Consider the following 25,105-nt stretch of genomic DNA (forward strand, 5'->3'; position numbering starts at 1 on the left):
ATGGGACCTGAAGATCCACAGTAGTAGATAGTTCCCGTCAATGTGAAATGTCAACTGCATGTCGGCTGTGTAGCCGGCACAATCCTCTGATTTCACCTTGCGTGATACACACATCCCTTGGCCCTCCAGAAAGACGACGACTTTCTAAAATCAACCGAAGTGGCAGCATTGGCATAATTGTCCTGGATGAAGTATCAGCGATGGCTGCTTACCCGCAATAACCTGTGGGCTCCCAAGCGACCGTCAGTTGTCGCCAGCACCAATCAACCGGGGTCGATATCGTTAATCAGCTCCAGGGATGGACGTTCGGTATCTACGACCTCTCAGAGTCGATTTCATCCCCTGAAACCCCTCCGCGAGGTGAAGATTGATGAATTCCGCCGTAGCTACTTCCACTCGGAACTTCCTGTCCTTCTTCCTTATCGGCACTTTCGCGATCTCCCCGCATGTGAGCGCTGGTTCCAAGTGGTCCCTTCATCCAACGGCCATGACCGCAGATTAAACACGGCATATCTACAAGAGCATGGCGGGGATGCATTCGTCCCCCTCGAACTCACGCAATCGCCCGCAGATACCACGGCGCCGGATGCAACTGTACCTGAATCGAACGAGCTGAGCTTCCAGCAGTTCCACGCTCCATTGAGTCTGTTCCTAGATTGGATGCGAACCGCAGAATTGCAGTCGCAGGCTACGCGACTCTATCTAGCGCAATGCCAGCTACTTGATCTTCCACCAGTTCTCCGCGATGACTTTCCCACCCCCGAACTCGTGCTAAAGGCGGGCAAAGGCGACATCTACGATACAAACGTATGGATCGGGCACCCGCCTACATATACCCCTTTGCACCGTGACCCGAACCCGAATCTCTTCGTGCAAATTGCCGGACACAAGGTTGTGCGACTCCTGGCCCCCGATGCCGGGCAGAGGGTGTTCGCGTCGGTCAGGCGCCGATTGGGCCGGAGTGGGGATCGCGAGGCAGCTGCTTTCCGGGGCGAGGAGATGATGCAGGGGCAGGAAAGGACTTTGCTGGAGCATGCCGTGTGGGATGATGCAGACTCGGACGGTACCAATAATGTGCTAGATTTTGGATACGAAGCTCACTTGGAAACCGGCGACGGGTTATTTATACCAAAGGGATGGTGGCATAGCATCAAAGGTGTTGGAGAGGGCGTCACTGCGTCGGTGAGTTTCGTCTAGCCTCCGGTTGGGTACGCGCTGCTCTAACCCATAAAACCAGGTCAATTGGTGGTTTCGGTAGAAGAAACGGCAAGGGATCCTAGTAACCAGATTAACTGTGTTGCATTATACTTGGAAAGCGATTTTGTACATTAGACCTAGATTTAGATACACATCCATGGTTATATCTGAGCATGACGCAGAGTCGTGATTGCTGGCTCCACAGCCATTCTAGAATCCTCTCCGCGGATCTTCCCTGTGTCCACTTTACCTCCAGAACATCAGTCTCCGCTATAATTACTCCCTCCTCTCTCAACCTACAACTCGAAGCTCCAGTCTCATCGTTCAGAGATGTACACGTCGCTCAAAGCCATATCTCGCGCTACCGTCCTCCACATCAGTCTGAATCCTCTTTTTCTAATCGGAGCCCGCGCCTCGCTCGCAACCGCAACTACAACATCACCAAATCTCCGCTCATACTCAGCATTATATCCCATCTGCCCATCCTTCCACCTCTACTATCCTACGCAAATCAGCTCAATCCACAATCACAACCAAGGACATCCCTTCTCTACATCCGCGACCATGTCCGCCGAATCTGCCTCCAACGAGAGCCAGTCGCAACATCCCCGCCAACCAGAGAACGAGCAGGAGCAAGACCCAAACAAGCCTATCCTCGCGCTACCGGAGGCTCCCTCGGCAGAATCAGGAGCCACCCATATCGACGTTAGTGGTGGAGGGTCGACGGTGAAGCTCGACGCTCTGGGTCCGCTGGTGGTTAACCAGGATGGAACGCTGTCGCGGATCGCAAACTGGGAGCAGATGACTGAGATTGAGAGGCGGAATACACTGCGTGTGCTAGGCAAGCGGAATAAATTACGGTTAGATTCGCTGAAGGCGGCAGAGGGTGAGAAAGATGAGAGCAACTGATTGACTGTATACGGCTCTTGTCAATGATCTATTGGATGATGATACATTTCATGTCTATTTTTGTACTATACTGTAGATTTTTCCCCCGATGCTCGCCAAGTTCTTTGTAGATTTTCTCACAATAGACATATCCTCATGCCAATCATAATATAATCGTGACAATGCCCAGACATACAATGTTGCAAGTTGCAACCCCTAGAGCGGACAGGTATATAACAGGTCGCCTAAGCGAAAAGCCAATCAGCGAACCTCGAGAGGGCGTTGCTAAAATCACAAAATCAGCTAGCCAGCTCGCGAAACTTAGTGGTAACGACAGTCATCCTTACCTTGGCTTTTCGGGAACGTAATGTCTCTCATACTCGTCGATCTCGTCGAGTCCTGTCAAGAGATCCACTTCTTCCGGTTTTTTCACCTGTGTGCGGTGTACAATCTTCCAACCAAAGTACAGGACTGGAAACACTCCAATCATCGTATAAGAGAAGAGAAAGGTCGGGATATCCCAATTCCCAGGCAGAAAGACAGTATAGCCGCCTACAAAAGTCATGACTGTCGTGGAAACCAGCGCAACATAGGCAGTATAGGGTTGCCACCAACTCTTGTATGGGAGCGATTCTCGTGGAATACCTTGGGCTATCATAGCTTTCCAAAAACGGGTATAGGTAAAGGTGACGACGGAAAAGTTGATAAGCTGAGAAGCAGTTACCTACCAACTGTTAGAGACTTTGTTTTTTTCGAGATAGAAGTCAAGGTGATGCTAGTCTCGGAATCGGCACGTACCAGATTAACGAACCAATCCAGGACGACAGATGCGCTGTTTGATACTTGGAGGAAGGCTAGAAGTGCAATCAACATGACAACTGTGACACAGTAGATCGGTACACCCCGCTTAGTGCACTTAGTGAACAATCGGGGTGCCTTGCCGTCCAGAGCAAGCCCGTAAAGGCTTCTGCTGGCGCAATAAACATAACTATTCCCGGCACTGAAAGCTGCCAGCAGGATCATGGCGTTGACAATGTGGGGCAGGATAGGGATCCCGAGTCTGTCCATAGCAACAACATAAGGCGATGCAGCGGCGCCCGGCAAGCCCTTGGCGAAGGCTTCGGCCAGAGTAGGATCATTGTAGGGGACAAGAATGCCGATACACAGCACACCCAAAACGAAGAAAGCTGTGAGTCGATAGAATATACCGTTATATGTCCTAGGCAAGACTCCGCGGGGGTTGGCTGCCTCTCCAGCTGCCATCGACACATAATCGGGTCCTGCAATGGTGAAACTGGCCTGGATCAGGCATGCAAGGAAACCGAGCCATCGTCCAAGATCACCCGTTTTGTAATACTCCGCAAAGGCTCCCGGCTCGTTCCAGTATCGGAACCCGAATCGATCTCCCTTTGGGTTGCCGCCCAGCATCACAATGAATGTGAAGAGAATCAACCCAATGCTGAGTAATACTTTCGAAAGCGCAAGCCAAAACTCGGATTCGCCGTACCATTGCACTGCGAAGACGTTGAGGAGTCTATCAATCTAGAAGTCAATATTCAGGCGACTCCAGATGGGCAGGGCCTTTTGCCGTTCAGAAGATGTTACGTACATGTAAAGGACCAGCACGATGACGATGACCCCGCTCACTGGGATAACGTCGCTCCAGTAGTTTATGATCATATTACACGCGGTGATCTCAAAGGGCACTAGGGCAGCCTCAAAGACGAAGAAGTTGTAGCCGGCGGCAACACCAAAGGCTTCATCGACATAGCGGCCGGCAAATCGAATAAAGGGCGATGAGATTGGCAGGTAGATGACCATCTCAGCCAGACCTAGGAGGCAACCTGTATTTAGCACGGACTACATATCCAAGATCTCGAAGTGTAGAATAGCCAGGGAGCCGCAGGGGCAGCATGCAAGGAAACGGGAGTTGTCGCTTCAGGGCACTCAATGGTACAAATGAGGAGAGCTGCATCGGGAGCACAGGTTGCAGACGGCATTGCTGGGGACAGCAATTGGAGGGGCTTGAAGACCGGGGTTGCGTACAAACAGTAATGGCCAGGATGACGAAACACCTAGAAGTAAATATGTATAAGATTCCACGGCTCGATCAAAGGGCAGTCAAGTAAGACGCGCATGCGAAGTATGAACACTGTTCTGCATTGAAGTGCAATTGGAGATCCTTGGGATTTTCGTTGTATCTTTTCTCAAGATCAACTCGTTGCAACATCTGGTGTAGAGTCGCGCAAAATACGTGTATCTTGCTCTTCTCTCTACCAACTCAACCTACGAAAGACACCTCAAGGCCAAGATCGCAACAACAAGAGGCAAATAAAACAAAACGAGCTTATCAAACCTGGCATCTAGCGTAGTACTTACCAAATTGAAAATGCCAGGAACAGACTGCCAGGGCCACCCTTCATCAAACTTTTACCGACCTGGACATAGAGTGCTGTACCAATCGTACCCCCGATACCGATAAGCTGAATATGTCTGGGCTTCAGCTTCCGGTGCGTATGATCAAAAGTCGGCTTCGACAATGTGCCTCCTATTGATTCTTCACCATCCTCGACAACAGTGGCCTTCTCTGAGTAAGTTATAGGACAGCCATTTCTTTTGGTCAAATTGGCTGTGGCCAAATTGAAGTCGTCGGCCAGGTGGGACGACCTATCACTGCTGATAGCCGTCGGCAATGATGTTTGATGGACACTCGTGTCTGGGTCAGGCCTTGACATGATTCACGGCAAGTGACGAGGTTTTTGTCTCATTGACACATTCCAAACGTAGAGATCCGAAGAGGGCGATGTAACTGCAATTTATAGAGCAGGTGGGGAAAGGTGATCAAAGAAGCCAAGAAGAAAAAATCAAGGGAAAAAGAGAAAATAGTTTGAGGGAGAGCAAGTAAAAGCAAGACTTGTCGCATTGAGCAGATAGTGTCAAAGCCCATGCGACATGAAAATGCGGGACACTTTGGAGATGTTAAAATCAGCTAGACCGAAGCCGGCATCGAAGTAGTATCACCAACAACCAAATTGAAAGTGATTCCTCTCGGCCAATTTCTCGTCCAATGAAAGACCGGAAGCCTAGAAGGCGAATAAGATTGGATGCGTAGTGGCGGCAGCAAAATATCCTTCTGGAAAAGATGGTCAAGCCACGCTGAGGACTCCATAGGTCCCCACAGGCATAGTCCCATAGAAATCGAGGTGTCTTGATGTTGTACTGGTGGATAGTTTTCGGTCCAGCATTCATCAAGACAGCAGGAGTAATCTAAGCATCTCTCTCACACTCTCTTAGCCTGAGCTTAACAATGCCGAGCGTAGTAGCAGGACGGAGTGGCCATCAGTAAGTCATGGTAGAGGCAAATAGGGCCCAACGGAGGGAAATCGTTAAGAAGCGGTATGTCGATGGAGGGGCATGGTGCAACCAGGAAACTGTACCTGTTTGGACTAGTAAACATGGCTAGGAGGCTGAGATTAGTTTAGTCGATTCATTAGAGAGTATATCGGAGCCGTGTGGGCCATCTCTTGGTGAAAAGTCAACCTCGTTTTTGCCGAGGCTCAAGTGGGCTACAAAAGATGAAGAGATAATGAAGAGTAGGATAAAGAAGTAGATAATGATGATAGATGTTCATGATGATATGGTACAGTACTACCGGATTCTGACCGAGAATGATAATTCTGAGCCCTGATGCGAATAGGAACAGACATGCGATGGTATGGCCTGAGGATCAACTACTGGATTGGTCTCAGCCACTGCATCAGATCGTCAAGACCTCAATTTCGACCTCATGACGAGAAGAACCTACGAAAATATGGCCTTTTCTTCAGAGAAAAATGTTATCTGTCATTGTTTGATACTGGAAGTTGGTCACATTAACATTTGTCTACTTTTGAACACTGTGCTGATCAAGTAACATGAAGAGTTCCATCCATCTCCCGCATTTAGAAAAGAACAGCCAACAAAATCTCGCGATCTGAATTTATGCGAAGTCATAAATCATATCTCCAGTCTGATCAATGATCATGCAAGCCTGGTAAGCGTCGGAGGAGAGAGAGCGTAAGCATCCGAGACGAAGAGGTCTCCGTCGAAACCATGACTCAGGTCTGAACAGACGAATCCACGTATGGACCGTGACTCCGATGTTTCTCATCTGGCGATGGCTTCTCTCCGAGTTCACTAGGTGGAAAGAAGCAATCGTTGTCTTCGAAGTAGAGGTAATGAGATAGGTCAGAGTCTACGGACGTCGTCCTACTGCGCCCTTGAGCGTCCGGCTCCGTTTCCGTAGATGATTTATGATTCGAGGGACGAGGTGGTGTTGTTTGAAAGGTTTTGGGAAGGGTTTCTTGGCACGAGGACATTTCGCTGATATTGCTCTTGAGAACTATATCAACAATATAATAGGTAGAAATTTTGAGCTGAAGCCGGTGATCTTCAATTTCATTGAAGGTTACTTGAGGTTGCCCCCCGCACTGTACAAAGATGAAAGACAGGTCCAGATCAGCCAATGTCTATATCTCATATATGTTAAGCTCATGGACATCTCTCACCAAAGTTACCTCTCGGGTTCAAATGCAGCCAGGCCATGTGCCAGTTGACGTCATCTTCGGAGACCATGGTTGATAGCCTCCGAATAAATCAAGTATGCCTGGACATACGTTGACAAAGAATAGTGGCGCTCGCAGTATTACGCGTAGTGTTTCTGTTGTTTTGTTACTCTGAGAATTCTACAAAGACGCTTCGAACTGAACAGTATATGATAATTTATTCTTGGAAGAAAGCGGCCAGGTTTCTACAGCAATCCATGTGGGAACTCATACTCCAGTTTATGAGCTTCTAAAGGAGGAATGAAATACCCCCTTATCAGGAGCACTACGAATGTATCAAACGAAGGGAACATAGATACATCTACCTTGAGACTGCCATTTGAGTCACCCAGACTGTTTTGATTCCTACTGCGCATCATATCAAAATCCCAGCTCAAGAGATAGCTGAGCGGGCAAGCCTTCATGTGCCTCTCTTGGCGTCCGGCTGTCGAGCCTGAGTATGTTTTGATCCCCTTTGCTTCCACTCAATCCCAGAAGGGACTTGACTCTCCAAATTGAATCGAGAGAGAGAATTTGGCCAGGTGGTGTACTCTCGATAGGATGCAGGCAGCCCACTGTCTCAAGGCCCGACGCCTGATTCTGGTTTCTTCACACAGTAAATTAAATGTCTGAAATTTGTTTGCAATAGTGCTTGCCTAGCTATGAGCTCCAAAGGGGTCTTGATGCTGCTCAATGAGCCAATGAAGAAGATGCAAAGAAGAATTGCAGACCATCACGCCAGTTGTCGGCAAGTTCCACGGTTAAGCCGACCTCCGAGCTCCCCCGCCCTGCCCCGCGTCCAAGGAAGCTCTCATGGGCTAAACTTCATTTTCTTGCTTTGATCACTTCTTTTCAATTATATCCTTCCCCAACACGAATTCCCCAAGCTTACACTCATAATGGTGGAACACGAGCAAGAACCCAAGCGCTTCGAGCCAAAGGTCCCTGTTCAGCTGGATCCTCCCAAGGATGACCCCATCACTATGGAGGAATTGTCCAAATGCGACGGTATGTGATTTTCTCGGTTGGATTCGTCAATGATGGAAAACAACTAACTGATGCGCTTTTTGCAGGCACGGATCCCAGCCGGCCAACTCTCGTCGCGATTAAGGGAATTGTGTTTGATGTGAGCAAGAATCCAGCTTATGGCCCCAATGGCCAGTATCGCGGTAGGTTGATTCTTCCCCTCCCGTGCGCTGCAAAATAATTGCTGGCTTAGTCTGTACTTGACATTACTGATTCCACTGTATAGTTTTCGCTGGAAAGGATCCCTCCCGGGCCCTTGCCTGCTCGTCTCTGAAGCCTGAGGATTGCAGGCCGGATTGGTATGATTTGGATGATAAAGAGAAGACGGTGCTGAGTGAATGGTTTACCTTCTTCAGCAAGAGATACAATATCGTCGGGAAGGTGAAGGATGCTACAAACTACTAGTGCGCCTGATGGCAGCCTACGTACGGTCTGTAACGGCGCTAGGCTATGCTGATGGATGAAGGTTCTATATACCCCATGAATTTATGAAATCCTACGCGATCTTTTTCCATTGCCAATTCGGCCAATATAACAAGTGCTTTTTATTTTGCGTCTCTCGCCAGAGTGCGCCCAAGTAACGCCGGGGAATAGAGGTGATTATAAATAGAGCTCTATACAGTCACTTTTTGATCATTTAGGCCTTCCCTTTCCGAGCTTTGCGCTGCATCCTTTTTCTAGAAATGATCCGGTTGCGTTTGGCGATCTTGTTCTCTTCTTCCACATCGCGGTCTCCATCCTGCTCTTTGCCACTGCCACGGCTGTCGGATCGCTTCCGCTTCTTCCCTTTGGGAGAAGCTTTGCTGTTCGAATCATCTTTGCTCGGGGTGTTTCCGTTGTTCTGTTGACTTTCCTTCTTGGCGCGTGCCCTAGCCTCCATCTCATTCCGTCGCTTAACAACCTGGGCGTTCTCAAGGGCGAACTCGACAATCAGTCGCTTCTTCTTATCTTTGATCTCCGCCGAGCCGCTCTTCGGGGCTTCCACAGCGTGGCCGTTAAGCCATCGTAGACCCATAAGCGCATGTCGATGTGTGTAGTACTCGATGAAACCGTAGCCCCGGCTTCGGCCTGCCCCGCTCTTCTCGCTGATCTTACTTCCCTCTCGAGTCTCAAAGACAATCTTGGCTTGCTTCACAATACCCTTGCCCTTTGACCTCCGGTACTCCTCTGCCTCTTTCATAGCGTCGGCTGACCGAGTGAGTTCCTCCTTGGAGAGAGGTTGACGTTGACCTTCCTTGACGTCTTTCGCGAAGCCGACCACAGCCTGTCGAGCGAGCTGCTTGAGGTCCTTAGAGGTGACGTGACGGGGGATGTTGCGTACCGAGAGTCGGGTCAAACTAAAATGTAGAGCCGGGTTCTTCCGGATGAAGTTCTGTCGCTGCTTGAAGCTGTCCTCTCTCATCTTGATCTCGGACGGCGAAAGCTTATGGTACAAAGGGGAGTTGGGAGAGATAGTGCCTTCTTGCAAGAGGAAAAGACGACGCTTGTCAGTATCACGAACCAGTCGTTTTGATACACCCTCCTCTTCAAGTTTGGCAGCTTGTGATTTGCTGACGGCGCGGGCGACCTGGAGGACACGACCGTCCAAGGTATAGCGGCCGCTGGGGTCAGAGTTCTCATTCTGCAGGATAGAGTGCTTGAGTGCGGTGGAAGACTTCTTTCCTTTATCCTTCTCCGCGATCAAAGTATCTTGTTGTTTCGGGGCTTCGCGCACGCACAATGCGGCATCCTCAACCTTCCAGAAGCAAACAAACCCGGTACCACGGGGACGTTCTGTCTCCGGGTCAACGACAATTCGTGCGTATCGCAAGGGGCCAAATTGCGTAAAATGCTCGTAAAGCGCCTCGTCTGTACACGAGAAGGGTAGATTTCGAATGAAAATCGTACAAGCATTTCGCTCGTCTTCTTTCTCTTGTCTTTCGTCTTCGTTGCCCTCGTCCTCGTCCTCCTCTTCATCCATATCTTCCTCATCCTCCTCGTCGTCATCGTCCATATCCTCATCTTCATCGTCGTCATCAGACTCGACGCCTTCATTATCGGATGTCGTTTCTGCGTCATCTGCCATCTCAACGTCGCTCGATCCAGCCTCCTCCTGGGTATCCTCCTTCTTCTCAGACTCCTTCTTCAAGTTCTCCCATACTTCCTTTTCTACAGCCCAATCGACTGCCAGCGTTCTTCCGTCTACCTCTTTGCCGTTGACGGCCTGCAGCGCCTTTTCAGCGTTCTTCTTTCCTCGTAAAACAACGAAGCCAAACCCGGCCAGCTTATCACCTTTCTTGGGAAGCGTGACATATTTGACTTTGCCGAAACTTCTGAAATGTACCGCTAGATCTTCTGGTTCCTTGATGCTCCAAGGCAAGTTTCGGACAATGAGCTTCGGGGGTTGGGTAGATGTTTTCTGTTGTTCCCGCTGTTTCTTAAGTTCAAGGGCAGCAGGAGCCGGCACGCTTTTCCCGAGGTTCTCATCAATCTCACGGTGACGCGGCTGAGCGTAGTCGACTCTGATTGTTTTCCCTTCGAAGACAGACCCGTTGAACTCCTTTAGCGCAGCTTGCGCGTCTTCGAGATCGGCAAAGGTAACGAAACCATAACCCTTGCACAGCTTCGTTTCCGGATCATTAACGACGATCGCATGCTTGATAACGTAGGATTGGGAGAAGTATTCGGTAAGGCTCTCGGTCGTAGCTGAGGTGGGAAGCGACCGAACAAAGAGGGTCCTTTTTGGCTGCGTGGAGACTTTGTCGTTCTGGATGGTATCTTTTCTCGGGGAATCCATCGTAGTCTGTGTGTCTTGGTGACCACCACTACTTTCGTCCAGACTTCCTTTCTTGTGTTGCTCTGTCATGGCTGTTGAGATCATCTACCCTTTTTTTCTTCGGCCTTTTTTCTGTAGCGGCAGAAAAATCCCAGCGCCAATGTTCCTAGCAGAAAGTGGGTCCGGGCGGTGAGCACAGCTGGCCTAAACTTTAGCTGCTGCGATTAGATAGACCGAACCGAACCGATAACAGCACTATCGAAGTCTTGAGGATTGTGCAAAAATGGCTAAGGACATCGATACTAATAACGCTGATCCAGACCATGGCCTTCCTGAAAGGAGCGCCACCCCTCGGGCTGCAGGGGGCACTCCGAATTCAGCTACTGCTCAATCCACGGCCCCCAAGGTTCAACAACCAAAACCACAGGCACTTGCCAACCGAACCGGTCCCTCCGCGATTCTTGTTTCGACCAGGCAAAAGGGCAATCCAATACTGAACCACATCAAATTGTTGCCCTGGGAGTATGCAGATATACCCGCCGACTATGTCGTTGGAGCGACCACATGTGCGCTGTTCTTATCGTTGAAATACCACCGGTTACACCCTGAATACATATACTCTCGGATAAAGGCTCTTGGGGGGAAATACATGCTCCGGATTATTTTGGTAATGGTCGATATCGAAAATCACGAAGATAGTTTGAAGGAACTCTCAAAGACCTCGATCATCAATAATTACACTCTGATGCTCTGCTGGTCGGCTCCGGAAGCAGCTCACTATCTCGAACTATATAAGTCGTCCGAAAACGCTCAACCGACCGCGATCCGCACCCAGCAAGCCCAGTCTTACAAGGAGTCTCTGGTGGAGTTTGTTACAACTCCTAGAAGTATCAACAAATCTGATGCAGCGAGTCTGATATCCACGTTCGGGAGTCTACAAAACGCTATCAACGCCCAGCCGGAACAGATCAGTGCCGTGCCCGGCTGGGGCGAAAAGAAAGTACGTCAATGGACCAATGCAGTAAGGGAAGACTTTCGGGTGGAAAATGCGAAGAAAGCGAAGGCACCTGAGAGGAACATTGAGCATGACCAAAATCCTTCAGGCCTCGGCATTGTGAGCCAGACAGGGCCCTCAAATACGGCTGACGAAGATGAAGCAGCCTTGTACCTTTCGGAAGCGGGACAGAGGAGTGGGGTGGATGCGAAAAAAGGAGCCCCAGAAGTCGACACTCCACGGCAATCCAATCAAGAGGAAATGAGTGAAGGCATTAGCGCAGCCCTTGCGAGACTTCGGGAAAACGGAGGTTGAATAGTTGATTGATGAATACTCTGATTGTCAATCGTGATATCATGGACGGCTTCGCCATATAGCTTGATCTAGGAGACAGCAGGCTTCCAATCTGTCCCGCGCGGATGCTAGCGGCACAGTCTCTGAAAGTTACGGTGTGCAGTCTGCCTTACAGGAGAACACAGGTGAACTGCTGACAGGCTGGCCAACTCAGCGTACAGCGCTCTCAGTCTGAAAAGCGAAGCTCACTCCACCGGTACAATGCGTTTACTTTCAACCCATTTTCTCATAGCTCTCTGTCAGCAGCGCATGCTAGAGAAAGCATCTGTTCTTGAACACGAATGGCAGGTTCTAATGCGCGAATCATGAAACCCAGATGGCTTGGGCCCTAGGCTATTGTCAGCGGGATGGGCCGCCAGGGTGTTGCGGAATCCAGGGCTTGGGAAGCCTGTCAGCCACTGAGAATCAATACCAAAGGCAGCGAGCTTTAGTGCAGCTATGCACCTCGTATTTCATGATTAAAAAATCGCGTTTACATTTTTTTTTTTAACCGAAGATGGCCGGCGACCAGAACAGTCAACCAAGGAGCGTTAATCAAAAGGCATTGGATGTGGCCAGCGGAGAAGCCTTGCGCGCATCAATGATAACTCGATTGAATGATCTCTAGACAGCCAGTCTGCTCCAGAAAACCGCTGGATAGTAGTTTTTGAGATACTCCGTCCGTATCGCTAAGTCAATTCCCCGATTAAATTATCACGTGATAATGTGTGTGGGGCACTATAGCCAAAAAGGGAAATCAGGATGACGCCAAACATTGGAAGGTTGTGCAATTCCCCATTGAACTAGTTTAAATGACTTCTGTTCTTAATAGCACCAGCGAGTCTAGATCAACGCCCCAATGAAAGCCAGCGTGTAACGAAAGTTGCTTAAGTGTCCGAGGAGCGAGTCAGTGTTCTCCACTGACAAGCCGAACAAGATCTTCCCCACTCTATCGCTTATAAGCTTTGCCTCTACTATCATCCTACTCGCCCAACCAAGGCCGGATCATGAGACGATGGGAGACGAGGATAGCATGAATTCATGCTCAGAAAGACAGGCCTATCAGGATGTGCCAATTTCAAATGGAGTCAGTCTTTCAGGTGTACTGCCTGTGCGCCGGTCTCCTGGTGGTCATGCGGGGGATATGATAGGATCGTCGAGGCACCCATCTGCTAGGTCGGTTCAGCAAGCACAGATCCCGCAGTCCAAAAACTTCGAGATTGTCCTCGTTACAGATAACGAGTCACGGCGTCAGGTCCGCCGCCATGCAATGCGGCAATATATGCGTCAGCGGCGCTTGGACAGCATTGCTCGTCTGGAGACGCCTCGCTTGCCAATTGGTGGTTGGGTCAACCGCCAGGTACTATCGGAAGCTTCATCATCCAGCATTCCACCCTCTCCAGTTGAAATCCCTGTCAAAGACACTTCTCCAGAGGAGGAGAAGTCATCTCTAGTAAAAGATGGGGAGCCATGCACCCCAGTAAGTTGGACAGGGCCACTGATGCCCTTGGCGTCGAAATCATCCAAAGTCAAAACTGAAGAACCGTCCTCTCCTTCCTTCCCCAACGTTAGCTATACACTATCAGATCCTCGTTCCAGCCCTGGTCACGGGGCCGTGGAGGATCCATTTAGCTGTTATCCAATCCCTGTTAGTCACTCTGACCATGAGTTAATTCAACACTGTAAGTTCTTCCTTGGAAGCCCGTATTCCCATACAGATCACGCCGATCTTGATACCAGTGCAAGAGGGGCGTCTGCCAGAACAATCTTGATCTCGTTGTCTGGTGGCTTACACTGCAAAGTTATTGTGACATATCCATCCATGATGTATAAATTTGCCGATTCCGTCGCGAACAACCCAATGATGGAGATTTTTCGACAGCTTGCGCTGCACGACAATCTTTCATTCCAAGCGATGCTTGCTATTGCCTCAAAGCACCGAGCTGGAGTGGAAGGCAAGGCGGACTCTGTTCAAAGCCTCACTCATAAGATGCGGGCACTTCGATTAATAAACGAGCGAATACACACCGACTCCCAAGGCCTGCAAGATGGTACAATATACGCCGTAGCCACAATGGCAGTTATTGAGGTGATAACTTTCCCTATGCATTGAACTCTGCAGGTTGCTCATACAATTAAGAAATGGTCAAGGGATGCTTCCATTGAAAGGATGCACTGCATGGGACTAGCCTCCATGGTCCGGAATCGCGGCGGGATGCGAGGCATGCGGGCTTCCAGCCCTTTTTTGGAGAAGGTCCTGTACTGGTAATGCTCTGACGGAATCCTATAGCAACACCATGGTCTGGCTAACTTTGCATAGGGTAGATATAAGCTGCGCACCCAAAGCGATTTACACCTCATGTCTTCCATGGACTGGTACAGTACCCGACACTTCTCCAGAGAGTCTTGACTTTCTTGCTCCTGATGTGCACCTCGCTATTCCCCCCACACAGACAGCGGTGGGATCATTCGATAGCCTATGCGATCAAAATCGTGCTTGTGAGGATTTTCTGCGGTTTTTCCGCTGTCTACATGAGCTGGAGAAGGCTGCGTTAGGCTGCCCCGGTACTGTCTCCCGAAGCAGTCCAGCTTCTCGCGTCAGACGCTTCACCCCAGGAGCACCGCTGCATTCCATTCTGACTATGCTTCCGGATTATGATCACGGGATCCGGGATATCCGATTCATCGATGAATACACCTGCATGTCTTGTCTGTTCTTCCTGGCCGTCGCACTCTACGACTCCTATCGCAACTCTACCAATTTTGACCGCTACCTCGACTGGCTGGATATGGAAGTCCAAAGGCTCAGCCCCTCCACTAAGCCGAGCATTACATCTGTCCTCTGGATCTTTCTCAACAACGGCGGCTACCCGCAAGGGGAAGCAGGCGACGCCGGCGAAAGATGCTGGGTCGTGTCCCGCATGGTACGCATTGCCAAACGCCTCGAGTGGAAACGTCAGGGCACCATTTGGGATCGTCTCCGACAGGTCCTGATCAACTTTATCTTCGCCCAGCAGGAATGCGCCCTGGGGTCGGATAGCGTTGACGAAGAGGCGTTTATCGCGCGGCAACAGAGGCGCCGTCAATCAAACGAGTATTTCTGGGACGAGGACGAAATGCGCGTGGAACTTCTGGGATCACAACCATCGTCGGTCCTGACGCCGTATCCTCAGCTGCAGACAACTACTGTGGCATAGTCACATGCCTTGGTGCCTTGATGGATACCAGAATGGCATGGAAAAGTCGCTGAATTCTATGATGCATCCTCGGAAAAATAAACAACTTCATATACCCCGAACATATGGATGAACTTGATGACTTGATGATTGATGACATGTATTCCTGTACTGACAATCTATTTCGCTGTACATGATTGTACTACTGTAACTAGGAAGCAAAACTCATTCGAACAAAAGAAATGATCCAAGCTCATTGCCATCTCATTACTAGGTCTATTGTATAGGCACATCAATCAGGTGGGTATTGGACGGTCTCTCTAGAACATGAACCACAGCAGCAACGGCCACCCATCCATTCATCCGGCACGTCATCGAAGAAAAAGACAAGATCACCTTCCCGGGCAGACAATCATCCATAAATGAAAGAGGAAAGGTATAATAAACAATTATTCTTCTGCCGAACCTCCCCGTCAACAGTGGCATATCGTAATGGAAAAGAGAAAAAAAAAAAAAAAAAAAAAAAAAAAAAAAAAAAAAAAAAAAAAAAAAAAAAAAAAAAAAAAAAAAAAAAAAAAAAAAAAAAAAAAAAAAAAAAAGAACGAATCGGTCGATTCCCATGTATCAAACACATCGAAGGTCTAACGAGAATGTAGAAAAGAATACTGCTGGGTATTGAGGGCTGCTTCCGCACTTCTCCCACTTATTTTGCTTTTTGGTAAATGCGTTCGAGGTAGTTCATATTTTGATGTTGGAACATCGGCACAGATCATAATAACATTAAAAGAAGCACGAGCGCTGGGCGGATCCATGGTATGACATGAGAAAGATTCTACGTCGGCTTGTCGCATCCGATCCTGCCAAGGAGGGCCTTGCGATCGCTCTGGTCACCAAGTGGGATTCGTCCCCGCGCGCGAGGTCGCACGCTAGCTGAGCCGCTCGAGGCTCGACGCCAGTCGGCATTCGCCCCGTCCACACCGACTGGGTTGTTGTTGAGCGCGTCCTTGCCCACAGGTCGGACTTCGACTTCTTCCTCTTCCTCTTCGCCGTCGCTTCGAGTGTCTTCGGCATTTCCGGTTCGGAGCACATTTACAGCCACGCGGACAACCATCACGAACCATATGAGAGAGAGCAATTGCAACGCCAGAAGAAAACCAAGGAAAATCCACTTGACAGTGCGATTCATGCAGATGGGGCCATTGATGTCCAAGAAGGGGTTAAAAAGGTAGCGGAATCGGTTCGGGTACCCATCGGTTGAAATCATTTCCGCGGTGCTACCGGAGTAGCAGCCGTAGGCCATGGCATCAGGGACATCCTTGTAGATAGACCAGCAGAGTAGTGGGTAGAAAATGTGACGTGTAATCAACCAGGTCACCATGAACAGGCCGAAGGTGATGTTGCAGCAAAGCTCGAACTTGAAGTACTTGAGAATCTTGGCAGTCTGTCGCGCTAATGTCAGCTCGGCCAGTTCTTGATGAGAGGAGATGAGATCTCATGGCATACAGGCAGCAACAGGTCGACAATGTCCATCAGACACAGGACCACGTTTGAAACGTTATAAAAACCGTAAATATAGGCGGACGTCAAGAGAGTGCTGGTGATGATGTGGTGAGTCAACATCTGGTAGTGATCTTTTCTCCTTTCTTCCATGTTGATAACCAGGATCTGCTGGAACCAGAATGACAGCTGTGCCAGCAGATACCACTTCAGGTTTGCAGAGATACCCCGCGCGGGCCATTGAGCCCAAATTGCCTTGAAATCCATCCAGTAATAGGAGTTTGTCCAGATATACTACATCCAACACGTCAGTTCCACCGTTCAGAGAGGCAATGGATGGATGCAGCGAGACAAACCATTCCAAACGTCCAGAAGAACGCATAGTACATCCACATCCACGCCTGCTCGGCAAAACGATTTGAAGCCTTCCGCTTCAATCCCGCATATCTGGCGGCTGGTCTGAAGATCCATTCAATGGCAATCGCTCGGACGGCGGTGAACGTGATGGCGGAGCTGACGACAAAGTACACATCGTCAAATCCTTGGACATAGACCCCTTCGGAAGGTTGGTAGTACGACAATTCGAAGAACGGCGCCGTGTATGGCCGGAGGGTGGGGTAGAGGTTATGAGCAGCCAAAAGGGTGCCAAGAATAGTCAATGAGACTCCTAGATACGCATACAGAGCAACGGTCAGCCATCGAGTCCAACTCTATCACAAGGACGACTGAGCGCATGCGCTGCGTTCCTCCGGCGCAGAACCAGGTTATGTAGTGGATTGGAGCAATGTAAGCACATCAATGGACTCCAACCCAAGGCAAGTTGGAGAAAAGACGCATACCAATTTGATTCGCGTCCATCCATTCTCGAAAGGTCGCGTCTTTGGCAGCAGTTCGGTGACTGGTGGACACACAAGTATTAAGCTCCGAAACGGATTGCGATCGCGTGGATTCGTCTTTTGCCATGACGGCGGTTTTGTGATCCCGAAGATCTAGGGATCACGGATGCCGGAAGGAGCAGCAACAGTAACCGTGTCTGCGAAGAAAATTCTAAACAGTCAATCGCTGCCACCGAGAGAATGAGTAGGATTGACAGAGGTTTCGCAGGTAGGTTGGTCGGACGAAAAGAGAGTACCTAGAACTGCTGTAGATGTACCTTGGAATAGCTACTTGACAACAACCAAACTTCTGTGACTTTCTGCCACTGGGACCCGCTGTTCCGCAGCGGGTACCTGTTGGGGGGAGGTGAGAGAAACGGTAACGGCTGATGAGGGACAGTGTCCTTTCTTGGTGTCAATAGCAGACACACAGAAAAGAGTCAACAAAATAGTGCATTCATAGAGCTGGTGTCAATGACAGTGAAAGACAGAGATGTGAAAACAACCCAAGGAAAAGTCGACCCCGTCTGTTGAAACCCTAGAGGTAGACTATCCCAGTATCCTTGGAGAAGAGCACCTCATTGGTAAAGGTATCCGTAGTACGTATGTTGGTGGGCTCATGGAAACATCGGAACGTAACTTATTACGCCAATGAAACACAGGGTAATGAGGGGATTGTTTCGAATTATCGAGACAATCCACAGTGGCACCCCACAATATGGGCTTTGTGAGACTCTTGGAGACGCGTACTTGGGTCTTGCTATTATGCACTACGTTTCCACTGTGCATCATGTACCCCTACACCCCTCCCACTCACGTAAGGCCGGTAGGTGCGATAGGTATGGAGTACTTCCATGGATGTTGATCATACACCACTCAGGTTGTATACTCCGTAATACATCTACAACCAGGCTCACCGCCCATCAATAAAAGCCCTGGACCCTTTCCCTTACAGGCGCCTTACCTGCCTTGGTCTGGATAAAGTTCTCGGCCTCCGCATCGCTGTCCCGCATCTCACGGTTTCTCCCCAATCGCAGCAACTGAATACTTCACACCCTCTATCCAGAGGCTGTCCCGCATCGACTACTATTTGCAGCTAATGTACGCTTCCTGGTCGTCTGAGCAGAGAGTTCTCTATGCGACCAGATCGTCCCCAGACATACTAAACGTATTAAACGATTGAACGGATCCGAGTAACGAATAGTTTCGATGGAGTATGTAGTCGATTGTGAGATATACGGTACACCAACGATGAACATAAATGTAAACCTTGGCGCACCGACTACTCGGGTGCAGTTGATTATCTCTCCGGGGGATCAACATCATCTAAGCCTGCCGTGACGCCATTGACATATTCAGCCGCACTGACACCCAGCTTGGCCAAATCTACTCCTCCTTGTCCCGCCATCGCCCGGGACATGGCTCGCACCACTTCCTCTTCCTCCCAGATACTGCTCGGAGCCACTGAAGCATCGCCATCCGTGTTACCAGCGCCCATCGCGACAACCGTCCGCCAATACGCATCATCCCGGTCCTTCAAGACCTTATCTCTGACCACGGCATTTCGCGTCACGCTCACCGCATGCAATTTCGAGCTAGCTCCAGCCAATGACGTTAGCGAAGTCGAGACCAGCTGGTCGACTTGATCGGCCTGCGAGGGAGGCGTGAAGAAGAATCGGTTGGTGGCGGTTACATAGATTAGCAGGGCGCAGATCCCGTCAAAGACCGCAAAGACCAGCGGACGGAGCAGGGTGGTTTGGTGATACAAGCTCGATGGCGGCACCATGCCCGCTCGTACAGCAGCCGAGGCAGACAGAACGGGGTCGTATGTCGAGACAATGTAGATGTCGATGGCAGCCAAAGCCAACCCCGCGACGGTAAATTTGTTGCGCCAGCTGGCGGCTTCTCGGCCGGCAAAGGGTGCCGAGGTCACCAAGCCCACGAGGACCATATGCAAGATATGAGGGATTAATGTGTTGAAGGGGAGATAGTAGAGAAGGTATGTTTTCAGGTTGTCAAGCGAGCAATACTCGCAGGACGTCAACGCATCGGGCCCGTAGCGCAGGTACACCCGCCGCGCCACCACCGAGGTAAACTTGGATCGCAGCAAATGATCTGTTTCGCTCAAGGTATTATCTGGCCGGAACCGTGCCAGCCTGCTAAAAATGACATCGGTCGGGGTGTTGATGCGCGATCGCGTCAGGGTAAATATACTTGGAGAAGGGGCATGAGGGTTGAACGGGAGGCTGAGAAGGAAACACAGCAGGATGGCGAAGAAGAGGACATTGAGGGCGCGGCGGGTAGCCTGAGGGAGCGGACGAGGTGTGGGACGTGATGCGACAGCAACTCGGAGACTGCGGTACAAGTTGATGGCCCGAGGAATGATGACGGGAGCAAAGAAGATCAATAAAGACTTGATGCTGTGAAGTGGTCAGATCGTGACACACTGACGGCAGATGAAATTCAGACACTTACGTCGCGAACGATATCCCAAGTTCAACCATCTTGCCCATCAATTTATTTCAACAACCTGGCTGCCACATGTCCTTTGAGATGGATGACAGCTAAGTGGATGAGGCTGATGGCCATATTCCTGATCTTATCGCTGATGCCAAGAGGCGCTTAATGTTGGCCAATCAGAGGTCCATTGTATACCTTCTGGAGGAGCAAGAATCATTTTGGCCAGTTGAATTTGAGAATTAAAATGTTACAAGAAATACAACATAGGATAATGTGTGAATAAAATCATAGAAGTGCAGCCAGTAATGCCAAGCTCTGTAATGAAAGAATTTTGCCAGTGAACGCCCTCGCTAATATACCTTTGGGACGACAATCCGTTCAAACGCCCCTCTCATCGCAAAAGATGGTAAGGCCTAGACCTGCGAAGAGTACATGGCTGGATGATGAGACAGGTCTGGAATGGTCACACCCGCCGAGTCCCGAGAGTATTTGGATGACGCTGCATCGTTCAAGTTCATTGGCGGGGATATCTTCAGTGGAAACCGAGTCATACTCCGTGTGGAGGCCTGCCTCCTCACTGGTGAATGCGAAGGAGTATATGTTGGAAGTGAGTCCTCTCGTTTTATACCGAGCTTGAATGATCGCTGGGAACTTGCTCGTGTGACGACTTTCTGAGGCGCTACCGCCCCGTAGACTCGTACATGACGTGCAGTGACCCCAGCAGCGCGGTCTGAGAAAATGAAACTCTTGAGGTTTAACAATGTCAGCGTTCGCTTCCTAGGCATGAAAAGTTAAGGTCGACTTACCGACACCAGATTGACAACACTCATAACCATAGCCAGAATACCTGCGGATACCACAATCCTCCAGAATGCAAGGCCAAGTGATTCCTGACTCGTGGCAGGCGTATTCAGATCGCCCAAGACCCCCATTCCAAGTATAAGCATTGCCACAGCTAGTGTGACGAAGCCGGAATCTTGGCCTAGCAAAGGCCAATTGCGGTCGAAGTACCCGCGGAAGAAGGGTAATTCTGAGAGTATAAGAAAGACTGTCGAGTGTCAGTATATCTGTCATGCCCATGCTTCACCATAGCTGGGGGACCACTTACTGCTGATTCCTGCAGCCATGACATGGGAAACGGCTTGGAAGAAGAAAAAGCTGCTCAAAAGAGAGATCTTCACTATCATCACAATGCTGGCAGCGATGATGTCTAGGAAGACGATGATATTGAATACCCTTATAGCGTTCAAGATCACAAATCCTGGACCAGCCAAGGACTCTTTCAATGAAGCCATCGTGATCAGAGTATGTGTATCGCAAGTGAAAGCACAGTTCTGCACGACAAGACGTCACTACCAAAGGATCATGCAAGAATGTTGAGGACTCGGGTCGAGTTAAGATGCGTTTTCAAATGATATTACGAGAGACAGTAGAATATAATAGAGAAATGAAAGTAGAGGCACAAGAACTGACCAGCAGGACCGTGTTGGCTCGGAGACTGAAGGAGAGAAAAGAAGAGAAAGAGCAGACTGGCGAGGTCTGTTTGAGCGTTAAAGAAAGAGCAAAAGAGTGAACAATGAGGCGACAAAAGATAAGAGCCCTATTGAACCAGCATTATTCAGGTTCTTTCCTTTGGGCTGTAGCGCCAGACAAATCCGGTTCTTTCAGAATAGGTAGCGAGGCCCGAGTGAATGTCCAAGGACAAAGATTGCTGACAGTGGGCATTGAGTCTGAATCTGAAACACAGACTGATGGACATTGAGGATCAAGCCATCTATTCACGCCATAAACAATGGTGCTGTCTTCAAAAATGACATAGACAGATGAACACTGATCCAATAATAATTCTGCTCCTCGAGGTGCGGTTTATCCTTAGAACCACTCTGCAGAGCCCCGACTGGGAAGTACAGCCCATCACAGCGTTCCCTGCTCGAACTGAATTAGCCTTGGTTTGTATGCTACTGTTCCCAAGCCTGCATTTTCTCAGGCGTCAAGCTCAGGTCACAAGTCCTCATTGCGAAAACAAAGCGAGTAGCTATCACTGCGAGATTGTTAACCTGCCTGAAACAACCGTCTCGTTCTATTGCCTTGCTACATCTGACGATTGGCCGTCGTTCAACTATTTTTGCTTCAAGCGATGATTTAATAAGCCTCACTGATCTCCAATGATCCTCTCCCGAGCCTCGGATCCCAGAAGAGATATTAGTCTCAAATCGGGCGCTTACTCTTGTAAGGACCCGCAGGACCTTGATGTATGTTAAGAATCAGTGCCCTATGGGTCCGCGACTTGACAAGTTTAGGCGCCTGAGAGAACTATATCGTTTCGTGACGCCAAGTTCTTCATCAAGGTTTTGGAAGGGTACTATCTTGCGAGGTTGAGATCAGAGCTCACCAGCGGACGTAAGACTTACTTCCCTGTGCAATTGATGACATCGGCATCGGTAGAATGGACGCAGGATACATCTACGATACTGAGTACCACAATACACCCCCGGTCATTTGCATCTGCCGTCCTTCAACCAATTAGCCAACTGATCCAGCCGCCGAGATCCCAGCGCTTCTTTAGCAATCAGAAAGCAAGCGCGATAAGTGCGACAGTCATGGTAGCCCAAGATCATGTCCCGAGCATGACTCTTTCCTTGAGGTTCAAGCTTCCACACAGGACGCGGAAGCAAGTACACGTTTCTTTCTGGTAGAGTTGGCATAGGAGTAATGAATGAAGTAATGAGTTGTACATGGCATGTTCCATCATAGAAGAGCTCGATTTCAATATCAGCCTGGATTATCAACCGCCTCTCTCCTTTGTTTCAAAGATGTTGCTTCGAATCTGTGGTATTGGCGTTTCTGTGTTGATATGCTGATACTGCGTTGGTCGAAATGATTATCTTGTCACCTTGCAATAGTCCACAGAAGACCATCGCTTTTATTGCTTGTGACTAACACATTTCCACGGGCAATAGATGCAAATTATGCCATTTATTATGAGCTGTATCAATCTGATTCCCCTGATGTTGTGGTATCGGGCAAATAATGGAAAAGCTGGGATCTGGGGTCTCGGCGGACTATAAAAGGAAAGTCATGGATACAGACAGAAACTTCCCTTAACGGCCTAGATCTTTGCTCTCTTCTTACCTTGATTCCATGCCAAGTTTGGAGCTCGATATACAAAATATTGCTCCTCTCCATTTCTGTTTGCAAGGGCAACTCAGAGCACTCCAGTAGTCAAAATGACCCGCGGAAACCAGAGAGATAGAGACCGTGAGAAGGCTCTCAAGGCCAAGGCCAAGCAGGTCAGTTTTCGTCCCCCGCAACCGTCCAGCAGGTCTCAAAGCAAGATGTCAATTTACAAATCCTCATTGGACATAGAACACAGCTGCTAATATACCTCTCATGTCTATAGAAAACTGCAAATACCTTGAGTGGCAGCGAGTTCCAGCGCGCAAAGGAAAACAACGCTGCAATTATGCGCGCAAAACAGGCAGCGGGTAAGCGCGCCCAGAAGTGTTACGTCTGTTGCATTAGGGCTTGGATGTGCTAACGCATTTCGCCTTTAACTACAGCTGACGCGAGAAAGGCAGCCGAAGCAGCAGCAGCAAGGAAAAAGAAGTGACGGCCCATTACGGAGTTGGTCAGCAGCCTTTTTCACCAGCAATCCCGATCTCAGCCGCGCTGCTGTCCCATCATTATCTTCATCCCTTTGGCCGTCATGCTCCGGTTCGGTGCATAATATCACTTCCCCAACCTCATAGAACCCTTAGACCTTGGCTACCTGGTCAAGTCTGTTGCATGGATTGCTACCCTGGATGAACGCGGTGACTATATCATATTCTGTCAGAGGGACGGAGGTTGGCTATAAGCCCATCGGTTTGCCGTTCCGTGTGTTGATGGGGTATTTTGGAGTCGTTGGCGCGTTTTACTCGTTTACTAGAGCATTTTTACAATTAGCGAGGCGTTTCTTTCAGCATATGGCGTTCAGTCTACGTTGTAAATTCAACCGATACACTGGATCATTCTTCTAGGAGGACATGAGGTCTATGACGACAAGGGACCAAACTAACTACTCGTTTGCTACCAGACATGACCAGGTTCGAGCCTCGATCAACAGTTACAGTTGTGCTGTTATGCTGCCAGTTCGCCGCTCGACCAACATGCCTTTGCCCTGGCCATCCATGTCCTCCACGATTCTTTGGACTCGCTTTTGGCAGTGTGAGCCAGCGTATCCACTGCGACGAGACGAGTTTGTGTTGCCTCCTCCAGTCCACATAGCTGACACCAAACAGTTTCCACCACATCAAATCTCGTAGTAGCCAGGTGCACAAACGTCCAAAGACTCTCGCCTTCCCAGCGGACGTGCACTCCAAACTTGACAGCTTTGTTTATGATAGCCAGTAGTGTTTCTCTGTACGAAATAGTTTCCAGCAAATAGAGCAGAAACATCCAGCCGGATATATCCGCTGGATGGGCGAGACACCAATCCAAAGCCTTTTCGGTGATGAGTAAAGCCAATTGGGCGGAGCTCTCCGCCCTGTCCTCGCTTTCGTTCAGTGTGTCAGTCAAGGCCACATGAAGCCGGCGCATATAGTTAAAAGCATAGTAATTTTTGGGATGGAGCTCCCCTGAGCGAAGTACAACGGCAAACTCGGCCTGGAACATTTCCCGAAACTCTGCCGTCGTATCAAGCATACTTTGACTGGGCTCTTGTCGCTGCAGAACGGCAGTTTGTGGTAGTTGAACTGTTGGGCCTGGCCGCCGGAGTTTATCCATCTGGTTCAAGATCCATAGACGGTGTTGCCATAGTGTTGGAGACTTGGTGTGCCGATGTAGAGGAGAACATAGATAGGTCGTCATGAGAGAGAGTTCTGTTTTCAGGGCGTGGACCAGGCTCTCGAGACCAGCTTCTTCCGTACTGTGAAGATCCTGGCCCTTGATCAAGGCATCAAGTCGTCTTTTCCGCCAGTTGCATGCGGTGATATGTTCACAGTCAAAAAGCAGGATGATTTGAGATGCAATCGAAACTTCATCTTTTGTAATAGCATCTGGGCACTTCATTCCCGGAGCATCAAGGTCGGCCATAGAGCCCAAATGCTTGAAGAAGATACATCTGGCAGTCACAAAGGCCTGTTCCAAATATTTCTTGGTGATGCCTATCGAACACCCATCTTGAAGGAGTGGGCCAACCTGCGGTGGCAGAATCTCAATTTCAAGAATGCGAGTGTCTCTGCTTCTGAAAATCCGAGAAATTTCTTGGTACGCATCTTCTGTAGTAGACATTTGGGTGTCCCTGTTATCTGGACCACATTGGCAGTGTAAATCTCAGAAAT

General features: G+C 49.4%; 12 protein-coding genes across 12 annotated transcripts; 6 read left to right on the plus strand and 6 right to left on the minus strand.

Moving 5' to 3' along the window:
* The first annotated feature begins 51 nt into the window (after nt 1-51).
* On the plus strand, nt 52-1,434 carry AFUA_4G06210 (putative JmjC domain protein). The gene is made up of 2 exons (XM_747110.2): nt 52-1,182; nt 1,238-1,434. The coding sequence occupies exons 1-2, from the start codon at nt 187-189 to the stop codon at nt 1,256-1,258; spliced, it is 1,017 nt and encodes a 338-aa protein (XP_752203.2). The 5' UTR covers nt 52-186; the 3' UTR covers nt 1,259-1,434.
* Nucleotides 1,435-1,455: 21 nt separating this feature from the next.
* AFUA_4G06220 (uncharacterized protein) lies at nt 1,456-2,246 on the plus strand. Its single transcript, XM_747109.2, has one exon. The coding sequence runs from the start codon at nt 1,528-1,530 to the stop codon at nt 2,104-2,106; it is 579 nt and encodes a 192-aa protein (XP_752202.1). The 5' UTR covers nt 1,456-1,527; the 3' UTR covers nt 2,107-2,246.
* Nucleotides 2,247-2,428: 182 nt separating this feature from the next.
* On the minus strand, nt 2,429-5,648 carry AFUA_4G06230 (putative general amino acid permease (Agp2); the record flags this gene model as incomplete). The annotated part of the gene is made up of 4 exons (XM_747108.2): nt 4,490-5,648; nt 3,695-3,917; nt 2,884-3,619; nt 2,429-2,809 (listed from the first exon to the last, which is right to left on the minus strand). Exons 1-4 carry the CDS (start codon nt 4,818-4,820, stop codon nt 2,429-2,431), a joined length of 1,671 nt encoding a protein of 556 aa, XP_752201.1. The 5' UTR covers nt 4,821-5,648.
* A 1,919-nt stretch (nt 5,649-7,567) lies between these two features.
* Nucleotides 7,568-8,099, plus strand: AFUA_4G06240 (putative progesterone binding protein; the record flags this gene model as incomplete). Its single annotated transcript, XM_747107.1, has 3 exons — nt 7,568-7,676; nt 7,742-7,837; nt 7,921-8,099. The coding sequence occupies 3 exons, from the start codon at nt 7,568-7,570 to the stop codon at nt 8,097-8,099; spliced, it is 384 nt and encodes a 127-aa protein (XP_752200.1).
* Nucleotides 8,100-8,331: 232 nt separating this feature from the next.
* Nucleotides 8,332-10,554, minus strand: AFUA_4G06250 (mRNA-binding ribosome biosynthesis protein NOP4; the record flags this gene model as incomplete). Its single annotated transcript, XM_747106.1, has 1 exon — nt 8,332-10,554. One exon carries the CDS (start codon nt 10,552-10,554, stop codon nt 8,332-8,334), a length of 2,223 nt encoding a protein of 740 aa, XP_752199.1.
* A 138-nt stretch (nt 10,555-10,692) lies between these two features.
* AFUA_4G06260 (DNA repair protein RAD10) lies at nt 10,693-12,504 on the plus strand. The gene has a single exon (XM_747105.2). The coding sequence runs from the start codon at nt 10,733-10,735 to the stop codon at nt 11,756-11,758; it is 1,026 nt and encodes a 341-aa protein (XP_752198.1). The 5' UTR covers nt 10,693-10,732; the 3' UTR covers nt 11,759-12,504.
* A 3-nt stretch (nt 12,505-12,507) lies between these two features.
* AFUA_4G06275 (uncharacterized protein) lies at nt 12,508-15,448 on the plus strand. The gene is made up of 4 exons (XM_077804566.1): nt 12,508-13,458; nt 13,579-13,865; nt 13,917-14,041; nt 14,097-15,448. The coding sequence occupies exons 1-4, from the start codon at nt 12,792-12,794 to the stop codon at nt 14,971-14,973; spliced, it is 1,956 nt and encodes a 651-aa protein (XP_077660712.1). The 5' UTR covers nt 12,508-12,791; the 3' UTR covers nt 14,974-15,448.
* Nucleotides 15,449-15,514: 66 nt separating this feature from the next.
* AFUA_4G06290 (uncharacterized protein) lies at nt 15,515-18,216 on the minus strand. The gene is made up of 5 exons (XM_077804567.1): nt 17,603-18,216; nt 17,289-17,496; nt 16,806-17,116; nt 16,456-16,743; nt 15,515-16,393 (listed from the first exon to the last, which is right to left on the minus strand). The coding sequence occupies exons 2-5, from the start codon at nt 17,410-17,412 to the stop codon at nt 15,785-15,787; spliced, it is 1,332 nt and encodes a 443-aa protein (XP_077660713.1). The 5' UTR covers nt 17,413-17,496; nt 17,603-18,216; the 3' UTR covers nt 15,515-15,784.
* A 16-nt stretch (nt 18,217-18,232) lies between these two features.
* Nucleotides 18,233-19,991, minus strand: AFUA_4G06300 (uncharacterized protein). Its single transcript, XM_747101.2, has 2 exons — nt 19,800-19,991; nt 18,233-19,744 (listed from the first exon to the last, which is right to left on the minus strand). Exons 1-2 carry the CDS (start codon nt 19,835-19,837, stop codon nt 18,625-18,627), a joined length of 1,158 nt encoding a protein of 385 aa, XP_752194.2. The 5' UTR covers nt 19,838-19,991; the 3' UTR covers nt 18,233-18,624.
* A 584-nt stretch (nt 19,992-20,575) lies between these two features.
* Nucleotides 20,576-21,126, minus strand: AFUA_4G06310 (uncharacterized protein; the record flags this gene model as incomplete). Its single annotated transcript, XM_747100.2, has 2 exons — nt 20,893-21,126; nt 20,576-20,832 (listed from the first exon to the last, which is right to left on the minus strand). Exons 1-2 carry the CDS (start codon nt 21,077-21,079, stop codon nt 20,576-20,578), a joined length of 444 nt encoding a protein of 147 aa, XP_752193.1. The 5' UTR covers nt 21,080-21,126.
* Nucleotides 21,127-23,011: 1,885 nt separating this feature from the next.
* Nucleotides 23,012-23,394, plus strand: AFUA_4G06320 (4F5 domain protein; the record flags this gene model as incomplete). Its single annotated transcript, XM_747099.1, has 3 exons — nt 23,012-23,074; nt 23,185-23,269; nt 23,345-23,394. The coding sequence occupies 3 exons, from the start codon at nt 23,012-23,014 to the stop codon at nt 23,392-23,394; spliced, it is 198 nt and encodes a 65-aa protein (XP_752192.1).
* A 509-nt stretch (nt 23,395-23,903) lies between these two features.
* AFUA_4G06330 (uncharacterized protein) lies at nt 23,904-25,055 on the minus strand (the record flags this gene model as incomplete). The annotated part of the gene is made up of 1 exon (XM_747098.1): nt 23,904-25,055. One exon carries the CDS (start codon nt 25,053-25,055, stop codon nt 23,904-23,906), a length of 1,152 nt encoding a protein of 383 aa, XP_752191.1.
* Between the last annotated feature and the right edge of the window lie 50 nt (nt 25,056-25,105).

Source organism: Aspergillus fumigatus, chromosome 4 (assembly GCF_000002655.1).
Source record: "Aspergillus fumigatus Af293 chromosome 4, whole genome shotgun sequence".
NCBI classification, from domain to species: domain Eukaryota; kingdom Fungi; phylum Ascomycota; class Eurotiomycetes; order Eurotiales; family Aspergillaceae; genus Aspergillus; species Aspergillus fumigatus.